The sequence below is a fragment of the Bison bison genome, unplaced genomic scaffold (assembly GCF_000754665.1).
Source record: "Bison bison bison isolate TAMUID 2011002044 unplaced genomic scaffold, Bison_UMD1.0 scf7180017864376, whole genome shotgun sequence".
Lineage (NCBI taxonomy): Eukaryota > Metazoa > Chordata > Mammalia > Artiodactyla > Bovidae > Bison > Bison bison.
The window spans coordinates 13841142-13868113 of NW_011494948.1; the positions used below are offsets into that span (position 1 = coordinate 13841142).

Below are 26972 nucleotides of genomic sequence, written 5' to 3' on the forward strand. Positions count from 1 at the left end.
TGGCAATGGCGTTTTTTTTTTCTTTTTATTAATAGTCAGCCCTTAATGTATCTTATGTGAATAATTAATAGACTTTCTTTAAACTCCTTCAGAAAGCACAATGACAAATGGTGTTATTAACAGTAAGATTCTAAGTGAAGTTATTATTCTCTGTCAATATTCAAATTTAGGCAGAAACTCAAGAGTCAGATCTATCTATTTCATTTTAACTGTGTTCAAAAGGCCTCTGTGTGGATCTTAAGCAGTTGGTAATACTGTACAGGTCATCTGATATTGAAACTGGATCTCAACTTTTCCTTAAAACATAAATGTATAGATTGAGAGAAAAAAAAGCGTTATCTCCTTGGAAATGGAACCCATGTACTATGGCCTGGTAGATAAAACACTAATTTTTGCTTTTCTCCTGTATAGTGTGTACTAGGTTTTCTTGGATATTAATACTTTTTTTTTTCTAAGGCAATCATAGATCTAACATGGCTTGGACCTTGAAAACTCCAGTCTGAGGAAGAATCTTTGACTATTGTTTTCCTTTCATACTTAGGTCTTGCCCTCTCTCCCCAGCACTGCCCCGTGCTCCCCTTCCACCAAAACTTCCTTTTCCTGAGTGCCAGAATGCTCTTATGTTTCATCAATGTTTCAAGAGATTGAATAGTCTCATTAATAGGGGGGAATTTGGTTCTTAGCTGTTTTTAAACTTTCAAAATGGTTGACCTGGCCATTACACCATAATCATTTAGAAGAGATACTTGCTCTTTGAATAACAGGAAGGTTTGAGGTTTGAAAACTCTCTGTTAAGCATTGCTGGGACTTCCCTGGTGGTCCAGTGGTTATGACTCTGAGCTCCCAATGCAGGGGGTACAGGTTCCATCATCCCTGGTTGAGGGACTAAGATCTCACATGCCACTCGGCATGACCAAACAAACAAACAAACAACCCCCCAAAATCTTATCACTGTGAAGAAAGTAAACATTTTCTAACTAAAGGTAATACTTTAGGAAGAAATACATCATGTGGACTCTGGATACCATCTGCTTGGATAATCTTGGAAGTCCTTATTAGAGCTAATGTTATGGACCAATGTTCATTATGAAGTCTTTCTACAGAGCTTTAAAATCATAGCTATAACTTTAAATGACAACAATAATGCATTTTAGTTTTCTTAAGAGAAATCTAAGATTACTATCATGTCCATCATCTTTCCCTACTCACCCTTTACTTAGTCACCCAAACATTTTAATCAGCACTATAAAAGCAGATCTTAAAAACCAGATTGAGTTTAGGTAAAGACCAATGCTAGGCTGGGAAGAAATAAGTTAGAGCTGAAATTCCAGAGGGAGAAAGGAAGGGTTTAATATAGTAAGATATTATTTAAGTTGTAAAGTGAGAAAAAAAGAAGAAAAATGGGCATTTTATTCATTATCTATCTAAATATCTATCTATACAAGTGTGTATGTGTGTGTGTGTGTGAGTGTGTGTGTGTGCTCTTTTCCTAGGGATGTGATAATCTAAATAAGTCAGTTTGCCCACTGCTGCAACTAGGCAACTCTTAACCAAAGCAAAGACAATTTAGATTTCCCTAAGGACAGAGAGAAGTCTTGGAGGCAAAATGAAATAAAAGCTGCAACATATAAAAAGCATAATACATGAAGAAAGAGTTAGATTTTCAAATTTCAGAACCGAAGAAATTTGCAAGGCCTTTCTCTTTCTCCCTTCGCACTGTGAGCAGGTATGTACAGAGTCTGGATGTGTTATGCCTGGAGGACATGGTGCAGAAAGGCAGGCAGCTCCCCTGAGCGCGCTGGCCACGTGCCATCACCTGGCTGTTGTCGCTGCTGTTGTTGTTCGGTGGCTAAGTCGTGTCCAACTCTTTGCGACCCCATGGGCTGCAGCGTGCCAGTCTTCCCTGTCCTTCTGTATCTCCCAGAATTTGCTCAAACTCATGTCCATTGAGTTGGTGATGTCATCTTGGCAAAATTAAAATGTAAGAAAATGCTGGGTTCTGGGTGTGAAAGAATATATTTTGGAATTGTCTTTCAAACGTGGATAAACTCTCAACATTGAAAATTTGGAAGGTCGGTAAATTCTCAGTGACAGCTCAGCTCAGTTGTGTTAGAATCAACAGCATTCTATCAGCAGGCCTTGGGAGAAGATAATTAGCACTAAGCCATTTGAGAAGTCAAATTATTTCTTGGTTCCACAAAATTTACGAATGAAGCAAAAAATCTCCTGCAAAGGGACTTCTTCTGTGAGAAGTGCTCACAGAGTGCTCTTTTAGAGTGCTCTTCATTGCCAGTGTAAAGTCTGGACACAAGGAAGTTCTCAGAGATGAGGTGTCAATGTAAAATTAGTTCACTTGTAAATACAGTTTTGAAAACAGCAGGTTCATTAGATGAGATGGGTTAAACTCTCAGGAGAGTATCAGTGGTGAGTGTGTGGTGTGTGGGCTCATCGTTTCCATTAATAAAGTCGGGAGGCACACCTCATTCCTCCTGGAGCTTGATAAAAATACAACTGGGAAAGAAATAAAACTCAACAGTAAAAAGATGCTGAATTCTTTCTGTGAAACTGTGCTTTAGGTGGCCCAAGTGTCCTGATTTCACACCTGTTTTTCTGAGTCGAGAATCACAGCTCTAATTTACCCTGCTACTCAGACATTCCAGCCTGGAAACTTCAGCATCACCCAGAACTGCTTTTTCTGGTTCACTCTCTATGACTGATTTATTAACAAATGGTCTCAATGCTTCCTCAGAAGCAGCTCTCACATCCAGTCACTGTCAGCCACGCTACAACTCATAGTTGATCTGAGGCCTTGTCATCTGGGCTACTTAGCAGACATTTTAAAGACTGTTTTACAAGTACTGCTAATAATGACAAGCAATTGTGCAGTGCTTATTGTTAGCCAAGAACTGTTCTATGAGCATTCTAGTCTCACAACGATGCTGTGAAATAGGATAGTCTCCTTGTTTCAGAGAGAAGAAAGATGAGAACAGAGAGGTTAAGTAACTTGTCCAAAGTCACACAGCTGGGGAGTGGCAAATCTTGGATTTGAACTCATGTGGTCTGTCTTCAGAGACTTTTCTCTTAAGGGACTAATGCACACTGGTTCTGTTTTCATTTAACCCATTACTGGTTTTAGTTGTTGGATTTTTTGGGGATAGGTAAAACAGTTAACTGGTTCAAAATTCAAAAGCTACAGAAGGCTACATACTGCAAAATGCATGCAGAAGTCTACTTCCCACCCCAGTTCCTTACTGCAGACCGCTGTTCTGTAGCAATCAGCCAGTTTCTTCAACAGAATCCAAAGCAAATGCTTCCACATTACTATGTTATTTCCTTCCTTTTTTCCCCTCTTACAAAGAGTACACTGGATGAATTTGGCATGTTGCCTTTTCCACTTAACAACATATATTGAAGATCATTCCATATAAGTGCATGAAGAGCTTCCTTGTTATTTTTTTCTTTCTCTTTTTCTGTTTTTGGGTAAAGACTACAGATGGTTGAAAAGAGGGGTGGGCAAGCTTTTCCTGAAAAGGGCCAGATAGTAAATATTTTAGGCTTTATGGGCCTTATGGTCTCTGTCACATATGCTGCTGCTGCTTTTATCTAAAGCTTCAAGAAGATAAAAACATTCTTATCTCAGGGGTCGTTCAAAAACAGGCTGCAGGCCAGATCTGGCCACAGATCACAGTTTGCTAGGACTTTCCTGGTGGCTCAGATGGTAAAGAATTTGCCTGTAATGTGGGAGACCTGGGTTTGATCCCTGGGTTGGGAAGATTCCCTGGAGGAGGTCATGGCAACCCACTCCAGTATTCTTGCCTAGAGAATCCCCATGGACAGAGGAGCCTGGCAGGCTACAGTCCATGGGGTTGCAAAGAGTTGGATATGACTGAGCGACTAAGCACAGCACAGTTTGCTAATCTTTGCACCAAATGGGCTCTTACCTTGCCACCCTGTAGCCTACCCTCCTTCACTCTGGCCCCTTCGTTGCCATTCAGAAAGAGCTCTCTTCCTATCTTACAGAGCTGATGCTGCCACTCCACGGCACTCCCTGCTTCCAGCAGGGGGATGTCCGCACTTCTCAGGCAGAGCCACAACGCCCTTCCTGATCCCCGTGTGTCTCCTCCCTCCCCGTCCACTGCTCTGGTCCAGGCCTCATCAGCTCTGCCCCTATTCCTGCAGCCACCTCACTGCCCCACCACTGCCATCCACTTTCTTGCTGCACATCCGATCTCGACACCTCAGTGCAGCCTCTTGGATCTTTCACAGGTGCAAATCACATCTGGGAACCTATGACAGCTTGTTGTTGCCCTGGAAGGAAGTCAAGTGGCGTATCATGGTCCTCAAGGCAGGCCAGCCCTGCTGGGAGCTCACTGCCACCATCTTCCCTCCCTCTGCTCCCCACTCTCCAGCCACACTGACTTCTCTGTTCCTCAAACAAGTCAAGCTCATTTCTGCCTCTGTGGATGCTGTTCCCTTGGCCTGGCTTGTTCTTTTTTTCCAAGATTTTTATTTTTATTTGGTTGTGGACTGTTTTTAAAGTCTTTATTGAATTTGTTGCAATATTGCTTCTGCTTTATGTTTTATTTTTTCCCCGCAAGGCACATGGGATCTTAGCTCCCAGACCAGGGATTGACCTCGCACCCTTTTTCTGCATTGGAAGGCAAAGTCTTAACCACTGGACCACCACAGATGTTCCGGCTGGCTTGTTCTTAAAAGCTCAGCCTCTGTTCAAATACCACTTCCTTACTGAAGCTTTCCCTCACCTCCCAACCTAAAGGGGCCCCTCCACTCGCCCTCCATTGAGTCACAAGGCTTTATTTTCTTCATGGCCCCATTGCTGTCCATAATTATGTCTTGGTTTACATTTGCAGTCTCTCTGCTCTGCTAGAATGGTGCTAAAATTCTGCTAGAATTTCCAAGGCCCAGCACATCGCCTAACACATACTGGATGATCACTGAAAGTTTCTGATTCAACAATGGAAGAATTTCAGCCCAACTTACTTTTCCAAGTGGATTTCTCCTCCATCTTCACCTCACATTTCAGTCTCTAGTTCTGCTGGCCTTTTCACCAATCACTAACATGAATTTCCCTCTTAAGGGAACATGTTGTCATCGCCTCCTTTTTTGAGCAACAAACTCCTACTCACTCATCAATGCCCAGCTCAAATATTACCTCTTCTTTTAAGGTTTTGCAGTTTTCCTTCCCTGGGTCTTCCTCTGGAAGGCCCCCAGAACACTTTGTATACACTTTCCTGACATATGTGTGAAGGTCACCCAGTTGTGTCAGACTCTTTGTGACCCCATGGACTGGAGCCCACCAGGCTCCTCTGGAATTCTCCAGACAAGAATATTGGAATGGGTTGCCATTTCCTTCTCCAGGGGATCGTCCTGACTCAGGGATTGAACCTGGGTCTCCTGCACTGCAGGTAGACTCTTTATGTGACATGATGATGATAAGTCACTTCAGTCGTGCCCGACTCTGTGCAACCCCATAGACGGCAGCCCTCCAGGCTCCTCTGTCCCTGGGATTCTCCAGGCAAGAACACTGGAGTGGGTTGCCATTTCCTTCTCCAATGCATGCATGCATGCTAAGTCACTTCAGTCATGTCCGACTCTGTGCGACTCCATGGACAGCAGCTCACCAGGCTCCTCTGTCCACAGGATTCTCTAGGCAAGAATACTGGAGTGGGTTGCCATTTCCTTCTGGGTCATAATTATTTACCTACTACAGATGTTTATTTATTTGCTTATCATACCCTGGATATACTCAAACATTATATATGTATATATTCTTTCTATATGTAATTTTCATTTTAGCTACAATGAACATTTTGCCTACAGGGGAGGGACATCTTGGATGCTATTTATATAGTAGGTATGGGCACATAGGGTTCCCCAGTGGCTCAGTGGTAAAGAATCCACCCACCAAGGCAGAAGACACAGGTTCCATCCCTGGGTTGGGAAGATCCCCTGGAAAAGGGAATGACAACCCACTCCAGTATTCTTGCTTGGAGAATCCCATGAACAGAGGAGCCTGGTGGGCTACAGTCCACGGGGTCACAAAAGAGTTGGACATGACTTAGCAACTAAAGAACAACAAAATGGGCACTAATAAATAAGAGCATTTAGCTCTGTGCTAAGTGCTTTATGTATATTATCTCATGTAATTCTCCTAATATCCTGAATGAGGCAGGTACTGTGATTATCTGTACTTTGCAGATGAGGAAACTAGAAGAAGGTTCGATAACTCTCTCGTGTTGGCCCGGAAAATCACTGCCAGGCTGTGCTGCGGGCAGCTGGTGGCGTGGTTCTCTGAAGGCCTGTGTGCCCTTGAGCTCTCAGTGTATCAGCATGGTGCACAAACTTGTCCTGTTACCCTGAGTGAGACCTGGGGACACAGCTCTGCTCAGAGAGGGGTTGGCTGGGGCTCTGTCAACCCCCTGCAGCAAGCTGCTTCCATGTGGGGGGTATAGCTGTCCCTCTGCCAGCCAGATGGACAGGCACGGTGATGAGGGTGCCCTCTGCACACCTGTGATTGTGCGTCCCCAAGGACAGCCAGATGTTCTTGGGGCCTGCCTCCTCCTGCCACATGCTGCAGACAGAAGCTGCTCTGCCAGCTCACCCTTGAGCTAATGCGAAGGGAGCGTGGGGCTCTGGGCAGGAGGGCGAGAGCCTAGGAGGCAGAGGAGACAAGGGCAGAAGGAGCTGCCGTGTCTCTTTACTGAGGTATAACTGACAAATAAAAATTCCATCTATTTAAGGTGTACAACGTGAAGATAGGTATACCTCATGAAAAGCACAGCAAAGGAAACAACAGACAAATGAAAAGGCAACCTATGGAGTGGGAGAAAATATCTACAAGTCATATATCTGATAAGGAGTTAATAACCAAAATATATGAGGAACTCTTACAACTCAATAGCAAAAAATGAATAACCCAATTGAAAAATGGGTGAAGGATCTGAGTAGATATTCTTCTGAAGGAGACGACATACAAATGGCCAACACATGTGCAAAAAGGTGCTTCACATCTTTATCCTTTCCTTTAAATGAAGAAACTTTCTTTGCATGTTTCTTCAGGGAATAAAGGAAACAGGCGACGATAAACAAGTGTCTTCTAAGAAGCACAGACTTCCTCTGTTGCAGACAGCATCCCAATGTAAAGGAGAAGGGAGGGTTGGAATGGATTTGCTGTAGTCAGGCTTCATTATCAGCTCATCGGGAAAATTCTGTCTAGAGAAGTGGGTCACAAACTTTAGGGCCATGCTACTCAAAAAGTGTGGTTCTTAGACCAGCCATGTCAGAATGACCTGGAAGCTCAGGAGAGCTGCAGACTGGGGACCCCACTCCGGACCTGACAAATCAGACCCCAAATTTGAACAGAATCCTTCAGGAAATTTCTAAACACATTATAGTTTGAGCAACACCGACTCAAGGGTAACTGGTTAAAATGTAAATTTGGGACTCTATGCCTTAGAAATTCTGATTCACTTGATGAGGGTGAGATCCAGAAATCTAACAAGCACCACCTACTTTTTTTTCCTGCCGACTTTTTTGAGCAACTGTGGTCCTGAGGCAGTGGAAACAGTACAGATTCTGTATTTAGACAGTCCTAAGGCAACAGTCCCAGTATTCTTGCCTGGACAATCCCCAAGGACAGAGGAGCCTGGTGGGCTACAGTCCATAGCGTCGCAGAGTCAGACACGCAGGATCAGCTCTAAGAAGCGACTTAGCACACACACAAGATCAAATCTCAGCTCTAATAGCTACAAACCAAGTAATCCTGAATAACTGCTTCATCTTAAGCTTTAGCATCCTCACCTATAAAACAGAGATACTAAATGTTTATACCTTCAGCTGGGAGGTTTAAAGTGATAGCATAGACAAAGCGCCTAGTGCTGAAGCTATGGCACACACACAGTGTGTATAAATGTTAAGTATTGTAGCCATTAGATCAAACAGCTATCTAATGGTTCCAACACCGAATGGTGGACTGGACCACAGTATTGACTAATTTCAACTGCAGGGACTAAAAAGGCCAAAGGGGGTTAACCAAGGAATGATGGCTGTGGTCTCTCTGTTACTTAATCATGGCCCTGAAGACACAGAGAGGATTAGACTGCAGCAGTGATCAAACTTTATCATCTATTAGAAATCACCAGGGACAGGAGTTAAAATGATGATTCCTTGGATGTGTGTGTAATGTATGGCTGAGTCCCTTCGCTGTTCACCCGAAACTATCACAGCATTGTTAATCGGCTACACCCCAAAACAAAACAAAAAGTTCAGAAGAAAAAGGTGCTGATTCCTGGGTGCTGCTTCTCAGTGATTCTACTTCCCACTGGATCTGGGATATGGACCAGGGATCTGCATTTTTATCCCCAGGAGATTTGATGCATGACTCCTCCAATCTCACTCTGAGAAACAGTGGGTTGGAGAATGTGTGTGTGCATGCTAAGTCGCTTCAGTTATGTCTGACTCTGTGCAACCCTATGGACCAGAGCCCATCAGGCTCCTCTGTCCATGCGGTTCTCCAGGCAAGAATACTGGAGTGGGTTACTGTGCCATCTTCCAGGGGATCTTCCCGAACCAGGGCTCAAACTCGCGTCTCTTACATCTCCTGCATTGCAGGTGGGTTCTTTACTACTAGTGCCACCTGGGAAGCCTGGGTTGGAGAATATGTGCACTTATATGATGAAGAGTCTGATGCATGCGGTGCCCTGGCTGGTACTGGGAAGTACACACAGGGACGGATGACTCTGGGGTCCTCTGAGCTGGGAGCTGGGGCCTCCGAGAATGCAGGTCTATGCTGCTATGCTAAAATATCGACACACACAACAGCCTGGAGAGCAATGAAAAACTGCTGTACCTGGGCTTCTGCAGCTTCGATGCTGTGGGAGAGATTTCCATTTTGTACCGGTTCCGAAGCATCACTGGAGGGTGTCATCTCCACTTCTGTGCTGGTGCTGTTTGGGAGCTCGATTTTTTCTGTGACAAAATTTAGACACACAGAAGGCAAGCAAATGGAGTCAGTGGGGGTAAGAGCCATATTGAGAAGAACATCCTAAAATGTTGGGCCAAGGGAGAAGGTAGTGGCGTCCAAGGGGTGATAAGACCCAGGGCTGGGTTGTGCCAAATGTCTAGGATTTTTTTGCCCCCCTGCCTTTCAGTGAACTCAGCCCTCCTCCTCTCTTTAATAGCTCCCTGGCATCCCCGCTGGCCTATATCTGACCTTGGGTACCCTATCAACTCTAGGGGTATGCCTTCTCTAGATTGGGCAAACTTACCAACTTGCCATTCAAGAACATGAGCACGGACATTTTAAAACCAAAACCATACCCAATTTCCACACCACTGTCTATACCCATGATCACATCCTGCAGAGATTTTCTTATGGCAGGATCTTTTCTTCTGTAATTACATTCTGCTGCTAAGTCACTTCAGTTGTGGCCAACTCTGTGAGACCCCATAGACGGCAGCCCACCAGGTTCCCCCGTCCCTGGGATTCTCCAGGCAAGAACACTGGAGTGGGTTGCCATTTCCTTCTCCAGTGCATCAAAGTGAAAAGTGAAAGTGAAGTCACTCAGTCATGTCGAACTCTTAGCAACCCCATGGACTGTAGCCCACCAGGCTCCTCCATCCATGGGATTTTCCAGGCAAGAGTACTGGAGTGGGGTGCCATTGAGAAGGGACATTTATTAGCTTGGGCTTCAGGAGACTTGAGTCTTAGGCTCTGCTCTGACAGAATCAGGTGGTCATCTCAGGCAAGGCCCCTCATTTCTGCAGAACCTTAGCTATGCGATGAGGGGAATCAACTGGGTGACCTCCAAGGCCCAATACTTCTAGTTCTAATTCCCTCAGGCTCAGTGGGTGGAAAGTTCTACCAGGGCATCGGTGTTGTGGGTAGGGCAAACCTGGGAACCTGGCCTTCTCAAAATGCCTGGAGGATACTACTTAAGAGGTTCCACACTTGGGCATCCTATAGAAGACCAGGCAAGGGCAGGGGATGAACAAGTAATTGAGATAAAAATCTGTGTCATTCCTGACTGAGAAGCAACACTTGGCTAGAGTGACTCTCAGGTAATAGTTGAGTACTGGGACTTCTGGACACTGGGCATCATAGGCGGGCCTGGGTTCATACTCTGATGCTACTGCTTAAGCTGTGGGGTCCTTAGTATGTGACTTAGCCTCTCTGATGTTCAGCTTCCTTATCTGTAAAACTGGAATGATGCAGATTTAGAGAATGAAATCATGGTGGCCGGGGGAAGGATGGGGAAAAGGGATAGTTAGGGAGTTTGGGACGGGCATGTCCACACTGCTATATTTAAAATGGATAACCAACAAGGACCCACTGTATAGGCTGTGGAGCTCTGCTCAATGTCATGCAAAGCCTGGATGGGAGGGCAGTTTGGGGAAGAATGGATACACGTATATGTATGGCTGAACCCTTTTGCTGTTTACCTGACACTGTCACAACTGTTTGTGAATCGGCTATACCCCAATACAAAAGCAAAAGGTAAAAAAATCGGGGTGATGATGACAGTAGAACCACCACCGCTGCTCTGACCAATAACAATATGATCAAAGGGCACACCTGTAGAGATTACACAAGAAAATGAATTAAAGCTCTCAGCACAGTGCCTGGAACAGAGTGAGCAAAGAAGAAACATAAACTGTTCGGATCCACTTTACAGCACCCGACTTGCACTAGAAGATTTTTTCCAGGGCTCAGAGGAACACCTGCAGGGGATCAGTGATCGGGCACATGGAGGTTTTTTTGCCATAATTTCAGGGAGAGGGAAATATAAAGGGTTGCCCTCTGGCCGAGCTGGGTCGAGTCTTGGGACTTGTCAAGTCTAGGAGTTTGGCTGTGTGTGGTTCAGTGTCAGGGTCACCAGGAGTACCGGAAAGCTCATCAGTCTCAGATGTGGGCAGCTTCAGGCTGCTCAGAAAGTATTAGAGTATTTCTAGCAACTTCAGAAAAATTAAACATTTCTATCACTGATAAATTTACTGGGAAATAATTTGCGAGTTATATAAAAATGGTTGAATTTGAAGGAGCCAAATTTTGGAAGCCATAGGGAATGCTATGTTTACTCATGTATTCAGTTGTGGAATACAGAGGCATAAATGCATTTGAATATGGAAAGCCACCGCAACTCCAACTTCTTTTATCTTAGTAGTGGTCGTGTTTTCATAATGATGTTCTGCTGTGTGTGATTGTCTGTTTTTCCTAATATGCTTGGTTCCTAATATGCTTGGGAAATACTAAATCTGTGTTTGTGTGTCTGTTAGCTGAGTTGATACAACTTTAGGATCAGCCTTTAATGACCAAAAAAAATGGGGTTCTGGGTCCCAAAGTGAAGTTAAGATGTATAAGAACAGACATGAACACATGAGAAGAAGCGACTTCCCAGGAGTGAGAGCTAACATTTTAGTTTAAGTTTTTTCCCCACCCCGTACCCAATAGAATCTTGACTGTTTCTTGGCCAAAGATTTTTCCTGAAGCTAGAAGTCAGGAGAACAGAGGAGACATAAGCTCTTCCAAGGAATGTCATATATTTTGAGCGCAACACTGTTAAATTTTGTCTGCAGATAATTTTAGTTTCTTGGGCATCATGTATTGCATAGATCCAGATTAGGGTAAATTTAGACTGAATTTAGAATTTGAGAGCTACATTAGAGTCACAGACTGGAGAGGAGGAACATTATGTTCCAAGTTAAAATAAGACCACTAAATGTCACGATCTGGTCACAAAGGAACTCAGAAAAAGTCAACCAAAAGGGACCGGAGCTAGTTGCTGAATTCTTAAGAGGGGAGAGTCAGGGCCATCTTTCAGGGACCCGGGAACTCAGTTCAGGAGCAACCAAGTGAACATCTAGTAATTTGGTGGGGGTGATGCAGGAGATGTCATAGGTACAAAATCCGGTTACCAAGCAAGAACTTCAGAAAGGGTACTCTCACCTTTTGTCAAGTATTAAATGACAGGTCTGTCCTCTTTTTGTGCAAGCTCCCAAATGGAGTGATTTTCTACTCCAGTGGAGATGTATGGTTAGGATTTATTTTAAATTTATTTAATTTATTTAAAATTTTTTTTACTTATTTAACATTATTATTTGTTTATTTTATACGGCTCCTCATAGAATCATTTCACTCTTTTTAAAGTTCCCCTGGGAGTAGGTGACCTATTGGGTCTGTTCATGCCCTGGGACCCACCAGGGAAAGTGGGACTCTTTCGGAGGTCCGAGAAAGGGCTGAGCAACAGGGTTCTGTATCTGCACTGACTTGGGGTGCCCACACCGGGTCCTGCTTCTCTGCCCCTTGCTTCACGCACTCCAGGAACAAACAGCAGGGGATGGACATCTCCCCGTACTCACCCACGTGATTGGCAGCCCCGTTCTGCCTCTCATTCTCATCCACCTGACATTTCTTCTTGGCAATCTTGTGGAGAATTGAAGCCTTTTCTCTGAACCTCCCTGAAGCAAGAGAAAGTAATGGAAAGGAGATGGGGTGAGAAGGAAGAGAAAGAGAGAGGCTCCTGGCAAATGGTGAGGCTCTGGCAAAGCGGGTGCCTAGTTTTCTTAGCTAGGGTGTCGTCCAGGGGTGACCACTCCTTTCTGCCCAACCGAGAGGCCCTAGGACCTGCATGAAGAGTACTTTCTTACCTTGTGGATCCCTCAGCCCAGTTCTCTACTTGACAATCTCAAGCTGCTGGGTCACAGACAAAAGGTTTCCCTTGGACCTCTTCCCTCCCTCCCAATTGCTTACAAAAACCAAAAACCCCAATCCTCACCAAAACTCCCTCCATTGCTGTGACCCCGAAACAGGTCTAGACACAGATCTGCTCCGGAGGCATGGCCATTTCTCTGAAATTAGATGCTCATCCCAGGATTGGCTTTTGACTGTGGAAAGCCAAGCCCAGGGGTTCTTTGATTTGACTCTTGTTTTCAAACATGTATCTTAATTAACACTGCAGTTTCTAAAGTCGTCGGGAGCATGCATTGCAGTCGAATTAGCTGAGTCAGCTGCAATGAAAGCATCAAAGAGGCAACTGATTGCATTTGGGGATTCAGGGCAAAGGATGATCAACAAAGCACAGCAAGTAATGTCTGTGGGTGATGAGACGCTTAGGGAAAGGTTTGGGAAAAAATACCATTTTCAAAGTAATCGTTTTAAACAGCTGTACCATAAAAGTAATGCTTCACTTCTTCTCCATTACTGACATAATTAATGGGTAAATGCATGCAACAAGCACAAAAAAAAAAAAAAAAACATGCAAAAGTGTAGAGATTAGTGAAACATAGCACATTTTTCTTTCTTTTTTAATCCTTGATTCCCACAGCCCCTCTCCCCTATCCCTTCCTCCTGGGATTATTCAAGGTACAAAGGAGCTTCATTTTAAACTATTGCCTACATTTAGATGAGTCCCTGAAAATACTGTAACTCCTACAATTTTCCCACTAGGCATTTGTGGTTGGCTCGGTTCTCTAGCAGGATATTAGCATGGGAGCTTATTCAACTTTTCTAGAATAGACCACAACCAAACCAAATCAGTCTCAAACTAATTTCTCCTGGAGAGTCCATCCTCCTAGGACGGGACATGGCAGGTTGGCCTCCCCACCCCAACCCTCCTGTGGACCCAAAGCCAGGGGAGTGGTCATAGAGGTGACTTGTGTGGCTGGTTGGGAACGACAGAAGCAGTAAACTAGAGACGAGCAGCTGACTTCAATGGTGAAGGTGACGCAGGGGAAGCTCCTTCTGCTCAAAAGCTCCGTTAGCCTTAAATCTAGATGCCTGCTTTCACAGGGTAGCCTCTAGGATGTCGGTCCCTTAGTCTAGGAAGTGAATGTGCCCCGCTGGACACATTCTTCAAGCAAACAGGAAGAGGAATATTATGCAGAAAAAAAGTAGGTCAGCATGTGGCCTGGTTGCATAAGGAATGAGAAAGAAGGACGAAGTGAGGGACATGATGTGCCCCTTTGAGGGACGGTGAAGGTCAGCATTGGGTTTACCCTGCTGGAGGGTATTCTGCATTTAGCTATTTCTATTTAATCGCCAAGGAAAATCTGGGGAAGAAAGAAGGGAAGGAAAGAAGTCTGGGGACTAGGAGAAGGAGGAGGTAAAGGGGAATAAGAACAGAAAGAAAAAGGAGAGAAAAAGAAATAATTCAATAATGCAGGGGAAGGCATGGAGCTAGGACTGTCTGGAGGTTGCCCAGGCAGCATGGTTGGAAGACACTTTCCTGTCTACCAAGTCTAGTCTTATTTGGGGACGAGGTGGATGGATAACGGAGAGTGATTCTCAGCATTTGGCAGCCTGAAGCCTAAAGGGGGGTACTACTTGTGTAAGACGACTCTAAGAAGTCCTTAAATCATCTGCTGAAAAGCCAAGAAGAGGAAAAGGGAGGCTCTGAAACATTATAGAAGATGATGCTTCTACTAATAAAGCCACTCTGTGGACTCAGGGTCAGTCTTTGAACTTAGAATAATCTGCAGCTGTATGATCAACCACAGCTTAAACCATAATTTAAAAATTATATGTAAGATAATAATAAAGTGAGAGAGCATTCAAAAGAGGAAACAAGCTTGGGGAAATAAAACCTGAAATAAACCAATCCAAGTCAAGCTCAAAAGTCATGAATCATGGCAGAGAAAATCGTTGATAGTTAATCACATGTTGTGTATGGTTCCAAGGATCTTTTCAGAGCTCAGATGAATGCCAGAGACAAAGAACAAAAGGGACCCCACAGGCTGGAGGGGTGTGGTCACTCCCTTTGCCAGGAAACATCTTTCAGAACAGGGCTGGCCACTGTCACTCGAGGGCTGGTTTTCCCAAAGTCTCTAAAGGAGGAGTGGGAGAGGAGCGGAGGGGATGATTCGAGAATTTGGATTTCTCAAAATATGTTCAGAGACCAGCGAGGGTTCTGTAGACTGTGTGCGTCCCTCTTGCCACTGCCACAGCACCTGAGGTTTTCTGTGTTACGGAAAAGTGGGGCAGACTGACTTGACCTGTTTCCTCTTAGGGTTCAGCCCTTGGGCAGAGGCTGCCTGGGGAGCAGCTCTCGTCCACCCACTGCTTCTACTTCTTTAATAGAACTTCTGTCCCAGTTTGCAGGACCTGGCTGCCATTCTGCTGTGAGGGTGCTGACAACGGCGGCTCCAAGGCCTAAAAGGATTTTCCTTTTTCAGAGACTGGTTTACAGAAAAGCAGCAGTGGAAGTCCCACCTTCAGAACTTAGCACACAGGGGAATTTCTTGAGGGTGCTGAAGCAGACTCACCAGGGGGGCACCCTCATTCCAGCCCTAGGACACCCCTGGGATCGCCACGGGGCACCTTCTGAGAGAAGCTGTGACGATGAGGCTGGCAGGACAAGACTGAGCACACAATGTGATTCTCAAAGAGGCCCTCTGGGTTTGCAGGTCAGGAGGCCTGGCACCTTCAGGACCTGTTCAGCTTGAAGCCACAAGCCAAGAGATCACCCTGCAGTGTGTGTGCATGTATGTGTGTGTGTGTGTGTGTGTGTGTGTGTGTTGGGAACAGCACAGTATCGTGGTTAAAGGGATATGATCTGGGGTTCCCAGGTGGCTCAGTAAAGAGATGCAGATTTGATCCCTGGGTCGGGAAGATCCCCTGGAGGAGGAAATGGCAAACCTGCTCCGGTATTCTTGCCTGGAGAATCCCACTGACAGAGGAGCCTGGACGGCTATAGTCCATGGGATCACAAGAGTCAGACACGACCAGGCAACTTAGCATGCACGTGGATGTGTTTCGAGGCAGCAAGGCCTGGTTTAAGCCCCAGCTCTCTCCCTGGCTCTGCTAGGTGACAGTCAATAAGTCCCTGAATATTTCTGAGTTTCAATTTTTCTGTTTGTTAAATAGGGATGCTAACCACTGACTCCTGAGTTAAATGCAGGCCTTAAGTGAGAAAATACCTATAAAGGACTGACTACAGCACCTGGCATTGGGAGAACTCTAAAAAAGAGGAAAAAGAAAACCCAACAAACAGCCCAGGGGCAAGGGTTACACGGCCCTGTGCTGCATTAGAAGAAGCCTTGGCATCTTCTCGTCTCTCAATTGGCGGTATCTGACCTGACAGTGTAAGCATCCCAGGGGGCCTCGTTGGATTGGTGTTTAGTTTTCCGTGATTCCTCCAAAGTCAGTTCCAAAACTGATTAGAAGGGTCACTTTATATCTCTCTGAAATTGAGAAGGTCAAGGTGAGGGAGCTGGCCCTCTGTTTTAACTCTGATACCTTTGTGATCTTCAAATGGAAAGATAGTGATCAGCTTTCTCCCATCACTTGTGAGGACAGAGTACAGGAAGGGCTGTGGGTATTGCACAGTGGATTTCGGGGTGGCTCCAAAGAGCTTCCTGAAGCACCAGGGCTTTGCCTCCTCTGTGTCTCAGGCTCAGAATTCTAAAATAGCGATAATGAACAGAACACCCAGCTCAAACAGTTGCTGGAAGACTTAACGGTTTGAGACACATCAGGTATTTAGATGGCCCCGACATACAGTCAATTACTCAGAAAGCGTTGTTACTATTATGGAAGTGAATGCAGGATCTTCACCCCATAAATTACTGAAGATGAAAAGCTTGATATTTAAAACAGAATGGAGGCTTAGCAGCCTCTGGTGCAAGAAACCTTGGCCGTAAAGGCACCACTTTCATTGACTATTTTGGGCATGGATTCCATGTTGGCATAGGGGTTGACATGGACAGATCTAAGAAAAACAACTGTGTGCCTGGGGATAAAGGAGACGTTTTTGAGCAACTTTTCAAGGTGAGCGAGGGAGTGATTTTTCAACATGTTTTAAAGAGACTTTAAAAAATACACGCTGTTGCGTGTGAACCTTTAAAGTATCTTTTTATATAGTGACAGATATTTGTATACTTAAAATCTTAGAAATAGCAAACTCGGCTCAAATCGTGAGGCACCTACGTCAAAAACTAGTACACAGTTTTAATATAGTTTAGCTTGGTCTGAAATTTGCAAAAGAAAACCAGCTGAGTGTTCTCAGGGGAGTGTGTGTTGAGGGGGTGGTAGGGACGTGTGGGAGGAAAAGATCAAAGCAGAAGGGCTTATTATGAAGAAGAACAAATTTTGGAAATAAAAAAACCCGGCATCAAAATCCTCAACCGATCTCTCTGCCATAACGCAGGAGCTCCAAGCTGCGTCGCAAAATCACCTTTGGAGGTTCTGTTTCCTCCAAAGTAAAGCATTTTACTTTTGTTCTGCTGTTGATTAATGAAAACAGCCCCTGGAAATTCCTTCACATCCTTCCCACCAAGTCATCAGCAACGCCCCGACAGGAACGTTTTGGGCTGGAGATGAGATTAGCTCCTGGCTGCCACAGAGCATTCTGAGCCCTAGCAACACGGAAGAGACAGGACCAAAGAGATTTATAGATGTAAAGGGAGCAGCCACACACACCTCAGCAAACAGACCTTGGCCTGGGAGACGAAAAGGAAAAATGAAACAGGAGGGAAAACTCAGTGTGTTTGAAATTATTTTTTGTGTTTTCAGTTCTGCCTTTCCTGTCTCTGTCTTTGAAGTTTATGGGTTGGCTGGCAGCTTAAAAAGCAACAGGGCACCTGAACTTTCCTCCTGTTTATCCTTTATTTTTTTTTCTGGAATCAGAGACTCAGGTCAGGCAGCCAGGCCACCGTGACTCTGAGAAGCACTACGAAAGCGATGTGGCAAAGAGCAAACGCTGACCCTTGGGGTCATTGTGGGTTCCTCTCTTTCTCTCCTACCTCACAAGCTATCTATCAGCAAATCTGGGATCTCTGCTTTCAGCGTATTTCAGAGCCTGACCACTTCTCGCTCCCTACCTCCCTGGGCCGAGCAACAATCCTCTGGCCTCCCGGCCAGTCTCTCTTCCACCATGTCTTCCCTGTCCCCTGCTAAGTCACTTCAGTTGTGTCCGACTCTGTGCGACCCCATAGACGGCAGCCCACCAGGCTCCCCCGTCCCTGGGATTCTCCAGGCAAGAACACTGGAGTGGGGTGCCATTTCCTTCTCCAATGCAGGAAAGTGAAAAGGGAAAGTGAAGTTGCTCAGCTGGTCTTATCCCAGGGTCATTAGTGGTCAGATCATGCCACTCACGCCTCTGTGCAAAATCCGGCAGGAGATCCTTAGGGAAAAATGAAAACCAAAGTCTTGCCAATGACCTGGAAGATTCTGTCCAGTGAAGCTCACCTGGACCCTCCTGCCTTGTCCCCTCCCCCTCTCCTAGCTTACTCTGCACCAGACACCCTGGCCTTCTTCTTGCTGTTCTGGAAAACACCGTGTTGTCTCCACTTCAGGGCCATGACCTTTGCTGGTCCCTCTACCTGGAATGTTCTTCTCCCAGAGACCCATGGGCTCCACTCTCTCCACTCCTTTGAGTACTGATTTGTTGTTCATTGTTGTTCAGTCGCTCAGTCGTGTCTGACTCTTTGTGACCCCATGGACTGCAGCACGCCAGGCTTCCCTGTCCTTCACCATCAAGTACTGATACTTGTTTATAAATATCACCTTCTCATTGAAGCTGCTCTGAGCAGCCTATTTAAAGGTGCGGCTTTTCTCTCCAGCACTTGCCACCCCCAGCTTATTTTCTCTAAAGCGTTTTCCACCACCTCATTCACTGTTTCACTATTGCTATTGATTATCTGCTGTTTCCCATTAGCAGTCAAGCTCCGTGAGGGTAGGAATTTTCATCAGTTTTGTTCACTGCCGTATCCCCAGTGCCCAGTGGGGCTCAATCGATCCTTGTGTTTGTGGTTTCCAGGCAAGCTGATGAAGTTCTCACAAGCTTCCTGTTGGCTAACGGGCCAAAGTAAATCCTTTCAGGTCCACTCAAGCCCAGCATCCTAGTAGGGCTCAGTTCAGTTCAGTTCAGTTGCTCAGTTGTGTCCAACTCTCTGCGACCCCATGAATCGCAGCACACCAGGCCTCCCTGTCCATCACCCGGAGTTCACTCAAACTCACGTCCATTGAGTCGGTGATGCCATCCAGCCATCTCATCCTCTGTTGTCCCCTTCTCCTCCTGCCCCCGATCCCTCCCAGCATCAGAGTTTTTTTTCCAATGAGTCAACTCTTTGTATGAGGTGGCCAAAGTACTGGGGTTTCAGCTTTAGCATCATTCCTTCCAAAGAAATCCCAGGGCTGATCTCCTTCAGAATGGACTGGTTGGATCTCCTTGCAGTCCAAGGGACTCTCAGGAGTCTTCTCCAACACCACAGTTCAAAAGCATCAATTCTTTGGCACTCAGCCTTCTTCACAGTCCAACTCTCACATCCATACATGACCACTGGAAAAACCATAGCCTTGACTAGACAGACCTTTGTTGGCAAAGTAATGTCTCTGCTTTTCAATATGCTATCTAGGTTGGTCATAAGGGCTAAGGGCCCATATATAGAGCCCCAGGAGCTGTCTGAAGTAAAGAGGAGAAAATAGGGTGGACCAAGTGTTCATGCTCCAGAAGTGAAATAAAGAGGGGCACCCAGTTGTCCCCCTTCTGTACCTCCTCCCCCCCAATCAGGTCCCCAGGGTGGGCACTGCAAGGAAGAGGAGGAAGATGGAAGAGGAGGTGCAGTGAGCACAGCAGAGAGTAGAGTAGGGCAAGCTGCGCTCTGGCTCCTCCTCCTGCATGAAGATACTCCTCATTTGTCGAGGCCTAATTGAAGGCATCACCCACTCAATGGACATGAGTTTGAGCAAACTACACAAGATAGTGAAGGACAGGGAAGCCTGGCATGCTGCAGTCCACGGGGCCACAAAGAGTTAGACACGACTGAGCGAATGAACTGAACTGAAGGCCAGACTCGAAGTCTCTCTATTGAGACCCACGCCCTCCTTCCCAAGTGGAAATCTACCCACTGCTCTCAGGGCATTTTGTACTCATCACAGCCCTTATTTCAGTTTGCTGCCAGCTTCTCTGCTTTCCCCACCAGAGGGCAGGCTTCTCGAGGGCAGGGACCTTCTCTCAGCCATCTGTGTATTTCTCTATGCCTCCACAAGTGTCTTAGAGTCATGCTTGGCACATCTCATGAACTCACTGAATTATAGTGACGCTCTCCCTATATTAGCTCCCCAGGGAAGTCTGAGCTTTTCTTCCAAGTCAGTACAGGTCACAACCAATCTCCCACTCTGCAAATATTAACCAAGGCCGTGCAATGAATCAGGCAATATTTGATAATAAGATCCATCTGGTGCCCTTGTAGGGTTCACAGCCTGGAGCCAGAGAGACAAGAAACAAGGACTTAAGATTCATGCTGTAATGGTGGGGGCCTTCTCCGGAGGGCATGGAAACTCAGAGAATAAAGCTCGAAGATACCAGATACTACTTAGCAGCTTGGACAAGTAAGGTCCACTTGCATTCCACAAACTGTCCTTCTGGGGCAGCTTATTCATCTAATAGCATCTGGCCTGATTTTTATTCTTAAAAGCAAAATATTAAAAGTAAAAGTCTTGTCCTGCATAAGAACATAGATTTTACTTATTTATTCTAAATCTACTTTTGAGATACAACCCTCAAGTTATTCTAATTTTTGCGAAGCATCATGTAAAACCAATGATAAGGTTCCATTGACATGAATGGAAATCAAACTAGTATTGTAATAAAGTAATTTATAAAGCATCTTTAGTAAATATTTTGTGAATGGACCACATAATAAAGATGATTAACATAATTTAACTGTAGTATATTTACAGGCATAATCATAGGACTAGTTTCTGTAATTAATAAGAATCTTTACATAATTTACATAATCTCAAGCCGTGGGCAAACTCATCATATAACGAAATGAAATAGCCTGATTTCCTTATTAAGGCTTTTAAAAATAATTTTCTGTAAGAATGACCTTTGGAGTCACAAGTAAGGCTCAGATCTGTCCAGGTATGAATTGGTTCTGTCATCTCTCCTAATGGGGTCACCTTATCACTGGAAATAGGGTGCCTTCCTAAATATTTTGGAAAATTTCCAATGTATTTCAGAAGTTGGTATCTTAAAGAATGAAATTCTGTCCTTTATTCCAATTTCTTGCCTTTCCAGGGACTTTGCCTAATCCATCATCTTTAATCCTTCCCTTCCTCCTCAGCCTATAATCATGCTTAAGTCTTTCAACGTGGCAGCCTTTCTCTTGACGCCAGCTATCCTACGGGCACTGCTCTCACTTGCTTTCTCGTTACGGCCAAACCTCTGGAAAGGTCAGTCTGTGTGGTGCCCCTGCGTCCTTAGGGCTCCTTCGGTCACTTCTTAACTCTGCACCTGCCATTTGTCAGCATTTCACCACTGAACCTATCCTCGCCACTTTTCACCTCCACTTGCCTGGCTCTCTTAGTGGCATCTGGTATTCCTCATTCCCTTCCTTGAAATCCCCTTCAATGTTCAAGGAACCCCAAATGTGCCCCATATGTGCCACCATTCCCCAGGGTCCCCTCCTCACTCCTTCTGCCTCACATTCTCCCAAGGGACCCAACGGACCACTGCCCGACTACTGACGATTCCCACATTCGGAACTCTGGTCCAGGTCCTCTCAGCCAATGGACTTCTGAATATCTTCACTGGGAAGTCCCTCTCATGGTTAAACTCAATGTGCCCCAAACTTCCTTATATCATCTTCCTTCCTAGGAATCTGCTCTTCCACTTGTATTTTCTATTGGTGATTTCCTCACTCCCTAGGTCATCTTAGAGGTCCTCCTCTCCCTCATATCCAATGAACTGCCAAGTCCTTTTGAGTCTACCTTTGAACACTTTAGATCCAACCCTTCCTGCCTGGATGTCGGTTACAGTCTCTTAACTGGTTTCCCAGCTTTTAATTGCACTGCCTGCATCCTTCTAATTTACCCTTCGCATGACTTGGAACGTGTGCTCAGTCGTGTCCAGCTCTTTGGTATCCTATGGACTGTAGCCTGCTAGGCTCCTCTGTCCATGGGATTTTTCAGGTAAGAACACTGGAGTGGGTCGGCATTTCCTCCTTCAGGGGATCTTCCCAACGCAGGGATCAAACCTGTGGCTCTTGTGTCTCCTGCATTGGCAGACACATTACACTGTGCCACCTGGGAAGCCCTATGGCTTGGAATGCTGTTTAGTTGCTTCTAAAGACTCTGCTTTAGGCATTTCATCTTTCAGGAAGCTTTTCTCGAGTCCCTTTCCTGGGCTGGCAAGCTACCTGGGTACCTTTCTCTATCACAACACTCTGATACCTATGCCATCATGGCAGTTCTCATAGAAACTCAGAGGTGTTTTATTCCTCTCCAACTAACCTGTGGGCCCCTCAAGACAGGGATGCTTCTTTTCATCTGTCCCCCCAGTACTTACATCACAGACTGGTCCTCAGTGTTTCTGAACATGATAACGTTAACACAAACAACAAAGGGACTCTTACAGCATGTGTGCATGCAAGCATGCTTGCGTGTGTGTGTGCTGGTGTGAGGTGCTTGGAGTTCTTGCTGTATGCAAATCTATTTGAAATTTACATTCTTTTGGTGAGTAGAAAAAGGAGGATCCAGAAACACACTGTAGGAAACTCACCAGACTCGCTTCTTGGTTAATGTAGAGATTAAATCTCCAGAGTCTAATTGTGTTTACAGTTAATGACTCTCTATTTTGAGACTCTCTCTGCTTTTTTTAAAAAGATAATCTAATCAAGTTCAGGCAAAATTGGGATTTTACAAATAAAAAAACTCACAGCAGGTATCAGACGGCAAAATATGATGTTTCAGGCAAGGAGTCAGTTTACTGACCTTAGCTGGGGCTGACATGGCTTGAGAGCTACTGTTCTTCATCATTTTGGGTCAACTATTTTATTATTTTAGGAGCTTAATTTTTTGAACAGTTCTCTCCTGGATACACAGATACAAATGGCTCCCACAAACATTCGCAAAGCGGTTGTGTGATCTGTTTTGGAGTTCTGAGCCAGGCAGGGGCTGCTAGATAGAAGGTTTGAATGTCTCTCCCCTGTTCCTATCCCTTCACCCTGTGGATATCTAAGAGATAAATGCGTAATGAATTGCTTTACCGAGGCAGGCTTCAGATCCAAGATTTGCCAGCATCCAGCCCCATTACAGCTAAGGGGTAGAAAAGAGGTCTTTGGAGTCAAAGCTCATATATTGGGTATGTCTCTCTGCCAGTGGCCTATGACACTGATGTATTCATTTGGGCAGTTTTGATTTGTTCACAGCAGTTGGCAAATGGTAGGTGCTCAACAAATATGTGTTGAAAGGTTACTCTGACTTGTTTTGATATATAAAAACCAGATTTTAGCTCTGGCTAACATTTATTCTGTAGTAGCCAGTGTTTCACAAAAACCCATCCTCTCCTGTTACCTGGATCTCATGTGTCAGCAAATGGTCAGTTAACTTGTGTTCTTCTATTTTTTTTTTGGAATCTTCAACTTTACATTGTAAATTGGTGCCTGTCAATCTCATTTGAAATGTGGGTTTGTAACAGAAGTGGCGGGACCTGCTGTGGGTTCTTAGTTAAATGGGACTGAAGGTTTAGTGGCCCATGACTAAGACGGGATGATTCAGTTCATTTCAGATTTAATCAAAAGAGAAATTTACCATGCTTAATTGAACATGCCAACTTCCTGGTATAACAGATTTCCACTTTTTTTTTTTTTTTAAGAGAAGGCTTCATGGAGGTGGGAAATTATATTATTAATTTATAATAACAGTATTCAAGTTTGACTGATGAAGGCGACTTAGCATTTTAAGCTCTGGGGATGTCAGAAATAGACAAAAAAAAAAAAAAAATCCATGATTCACTTCTGCTGCCACTTAACATTTTCTACGTATGTGATGTGGCAAAATCTGCCTTTACTTGCCAGGTCCAATCTTTCTGCTTTTACTGCTGATGGTTTAGATCATGAAAATAAGATGCAATGAAGTTTGAAGAGCTGGATGTATTCTAATGAGAAGACTTCCTTGGTTCTGGTTTTCAGGAAGACCATGAATTTATCAACTCAGCTGATTTGATCTTTCCTACAGATCTGATGCCAGTTTCTAGTTGGTTAGTTTAGTTATGCACACGCACTAGACTGCTGTCTTCCTGAGATCCAGCCCCAGGGAAGGACTTGTAAGAATACATCTCTAAAACAGTAATGTGGTTAATAACCGGCGAGTTAAATCTGTTTGTCTTTTGGAGAAGGCCCAGCCTTAACAGACAGCATCTGTTCAAGTGCCCAGAAAAATCATCCGGTTATGGAAAGTTGGACCGAATGACTTAAACCATCAACCTGGAATGAATGAAGCATAACATGGTGCTGGAAATGGTGTCGTGCATAACAGAGCTGCCCTCATAGGTAGCTGGGAGGCACCCTGCAGGGACCTTGGAGTTTCTATAGGGATATCAATGATCATGAGGCAAGAAGGATACATGCTGGGCTGGAAATTGGATATCCTGTGTGGGAGGAACAGCCTTGTCACTTCATTTGGAATGGACAAAGACTTCCATCAGAACTCCACCCTGGATTTCACTCAACGTTAGTAAAACTTGGATTTCTCAAACAAGTAAATCAGAAGCTAGTTACCTTGCAAAAGCTCATCTGCTCTGTAATGAAGTCAGCTTGAATCTCTGTTCAAAGGACTTATTTCAATTTGTTGTTTAAGGCTCACGCCTTCACTGTGCGGAGAAGGGAATGGCACCCCACTCCAGTACTCTTGCCTGGAAAATCCCATGGACGGAGGAGCCTGGTAGGCGGCAGTCCATGGGGTCACACAGAGTCGGACACGACTGAGCGACTTCCCTTCCCTTTCCCTTCACTGTGAGTGGGAGTGTAAATTGATGCAATACCTTTGGAGGGCAATTTGGCACTACTTTTCGAAGTTTAAAATGTGTATGTCCTTTGATCTGTCATTTTTATTTCCAGAAATTTATTTTAGATGTTTGTTTATACTTCAAAGGGCTTCCCAGGTGGCACAGTGGTAAAGAATCCACCTGCCAATGCAGGAGACAAAAGAGACATGGGTTTGATCCCTGGGGCCGGACGAGCCCCTGGAGTAGGAAATGACAACCCACTCCAGTACTCTTGCCTGAAAAATTCCATGGATAGAGGAGCCTGATGCTCTACCGTCCATGGGGTTGCAAAGAGTCAGACGTGACTGAGCAAACAGCACATACATTTATATCTTCAATTTAATAGAGTTTATTATGTGGGCAAAGAAGATGCTCATGTAGCATTGTAATAACTAAATGAATAAAAATGGAACTATCCTAAATATTCATTGACAGGGGACTGACCGAACCTGCTAAAAAGGAATGGGAAGAGTAAAACAGTGCTAATATGGAAATATCTTAGATATATTAATAGACAAAAGCCACGTATAGAACAGTGTATAGAAGAAAAGAGAATATGTTAAAAAACTGATAAAAGTGGTTAACTCTAAGGAATGAATGGAGTAAGAGGGGTAAGAGGGGGACTCATTTTACTGTCTTTCCTTATGTAATGTTTGCTTTTTATCTTTGCATGCATGTAATGATTTTATAATAAAAAGAATGGTTAAAATTAATTTGCAATTTAAAATTTCTACTGTGGCAAAAGTTTGGATTTACAACTAAAAGAAAATATAGGTTTCATGGGGGCAGTTGTTCTTTTAAGGGTCCTTTCCACAGAACTAATGGACTATTTGTTGTATTTAACCACACTAATAGTTTGGCTATGAACTGGATCAAATAATACACAAGTGTTTTAGTTCAGATGCTATGGTCCAGGAACCTACCTATCACAATCTTGGTGCCAGCATAACCAAAATGCAAGATCAAGTTTTCTGAAGGTTCACCTTAAAGACATATCTTAAAGGCAGACTTGCAAACTACATCTGCCAACACACTTCATAAAGGCCATAAAGCGTCCTTGGCTTCTCCAGAGAAGGGGGACTGCTGTCTGAGGCAGACCACTCCATCTTTGGCCATGTCTGTAGGAAGGGTCCTCCTGTGCTGGACTGAACTCTCTGTCCCTGAATTGAGGAGGCTGATCTCCTTCTTCAACTTTCCCCACTCCCAGCCGGACTCATGGGGTTCCCCAGAGCTCCTCTCTCCTGGAAAGACAGACCTTACTTCATCACTGCAAACTGCCCATGAGACCAATCCAAAGAAAGAGGCTCTAAAATATTTTTAAACCTAAAGAGGTTTAAAAACATGGTGAGGTTGTTGCCATCCCATGCTACATTCTTGTTCTCTTCAGCAAAGCCTCCAGGTCATCCATCACCACTGAGATGCTTATCACCAAGTGGCTCTGAAAATCCCTGGTCTGACTCAATCTCTCAGTCCTGCCATCAGTAAATTTCATACATTCTTAACTTCTGTGAACGTTGCCTTTTTGTTCCTATTGAGCGTGGTTGTTTCTTGATGGTCCCTTTTCTCCTGTGACTCTTGAAAGTGACACTATTTTGCTCTAAGTGCTCTTTACCTTATTCCATCCTCCCTTCCTCATTACTCATACATGAATTCTCTGTCCTTCTTTGAAGCCCAGGCCGATAAACTGTACCACTTTTACCTCAACTGACTTCCTAGTCATGCTTCCCTCATTCCCGAAGATACTGGAACACAGTTCACTATTTTTATCTCCACCGTTACTCGTGTTACCATCCATGGTGACTTTACATGGGTGAACCCTGCAACACTTGGCTCCTTACCACCCTAACCTACCCTCTTTCAGCTGCCCTTTCTCACCTTGTCCATCCACTCCTGCAGTTAAACCTTGTCACTGGCAATAACAGTACCATGTCCAAACTCCTGACTTGAAGCATCTCACATTCTGTCCATAACTCTTATCTTTCAGTTCAGTTCAGTTCAGTCGCTCAGTCGTGTCCGACTCTCTGCGACCCCATGAATTGCAGCACGCCAGGCCTCCCTGTCCATCACCAACTCCCGGAGTTCACTCAAGACTCACGTCCATCAAGTCAGTGATGCCATCCAGCCATGTCATCCTCTGTCGTCCCCTTCTCCTCCTGCCCCCAATCTCTCCCAGCATCAGAGTCTTTT

General features: G+C 44.8%; 1 protein-coding gene across 1 annotated transcript in view; it reads right to left on the reverse strand.

Annotated features, from left to right (window-relative positions):
* SLC24A2 (solute carrier family 24 (sodium/potassium/calcium exchanger), member 2) overlaps positions 1-26972 on the reverse strand; it is a 284020-nt gene that overhangs the window by 31239 nt on the left and 225809 nt on the right. The window contains exons 4-5 of the mRNA XM_010857076.1: positions 12379-12477; positions 8870-8988 (exon numbers count right to left, since the gene is read on the reverse strand). Coding sequence (XP_010855378.1) covers positions 8870-8988; positions 12379-12477 — 218 coding nt within the window. The remainder of the gene's footprint in view (positions 1-8869; positions 8989-12378; positions 12478-26972) is intronic.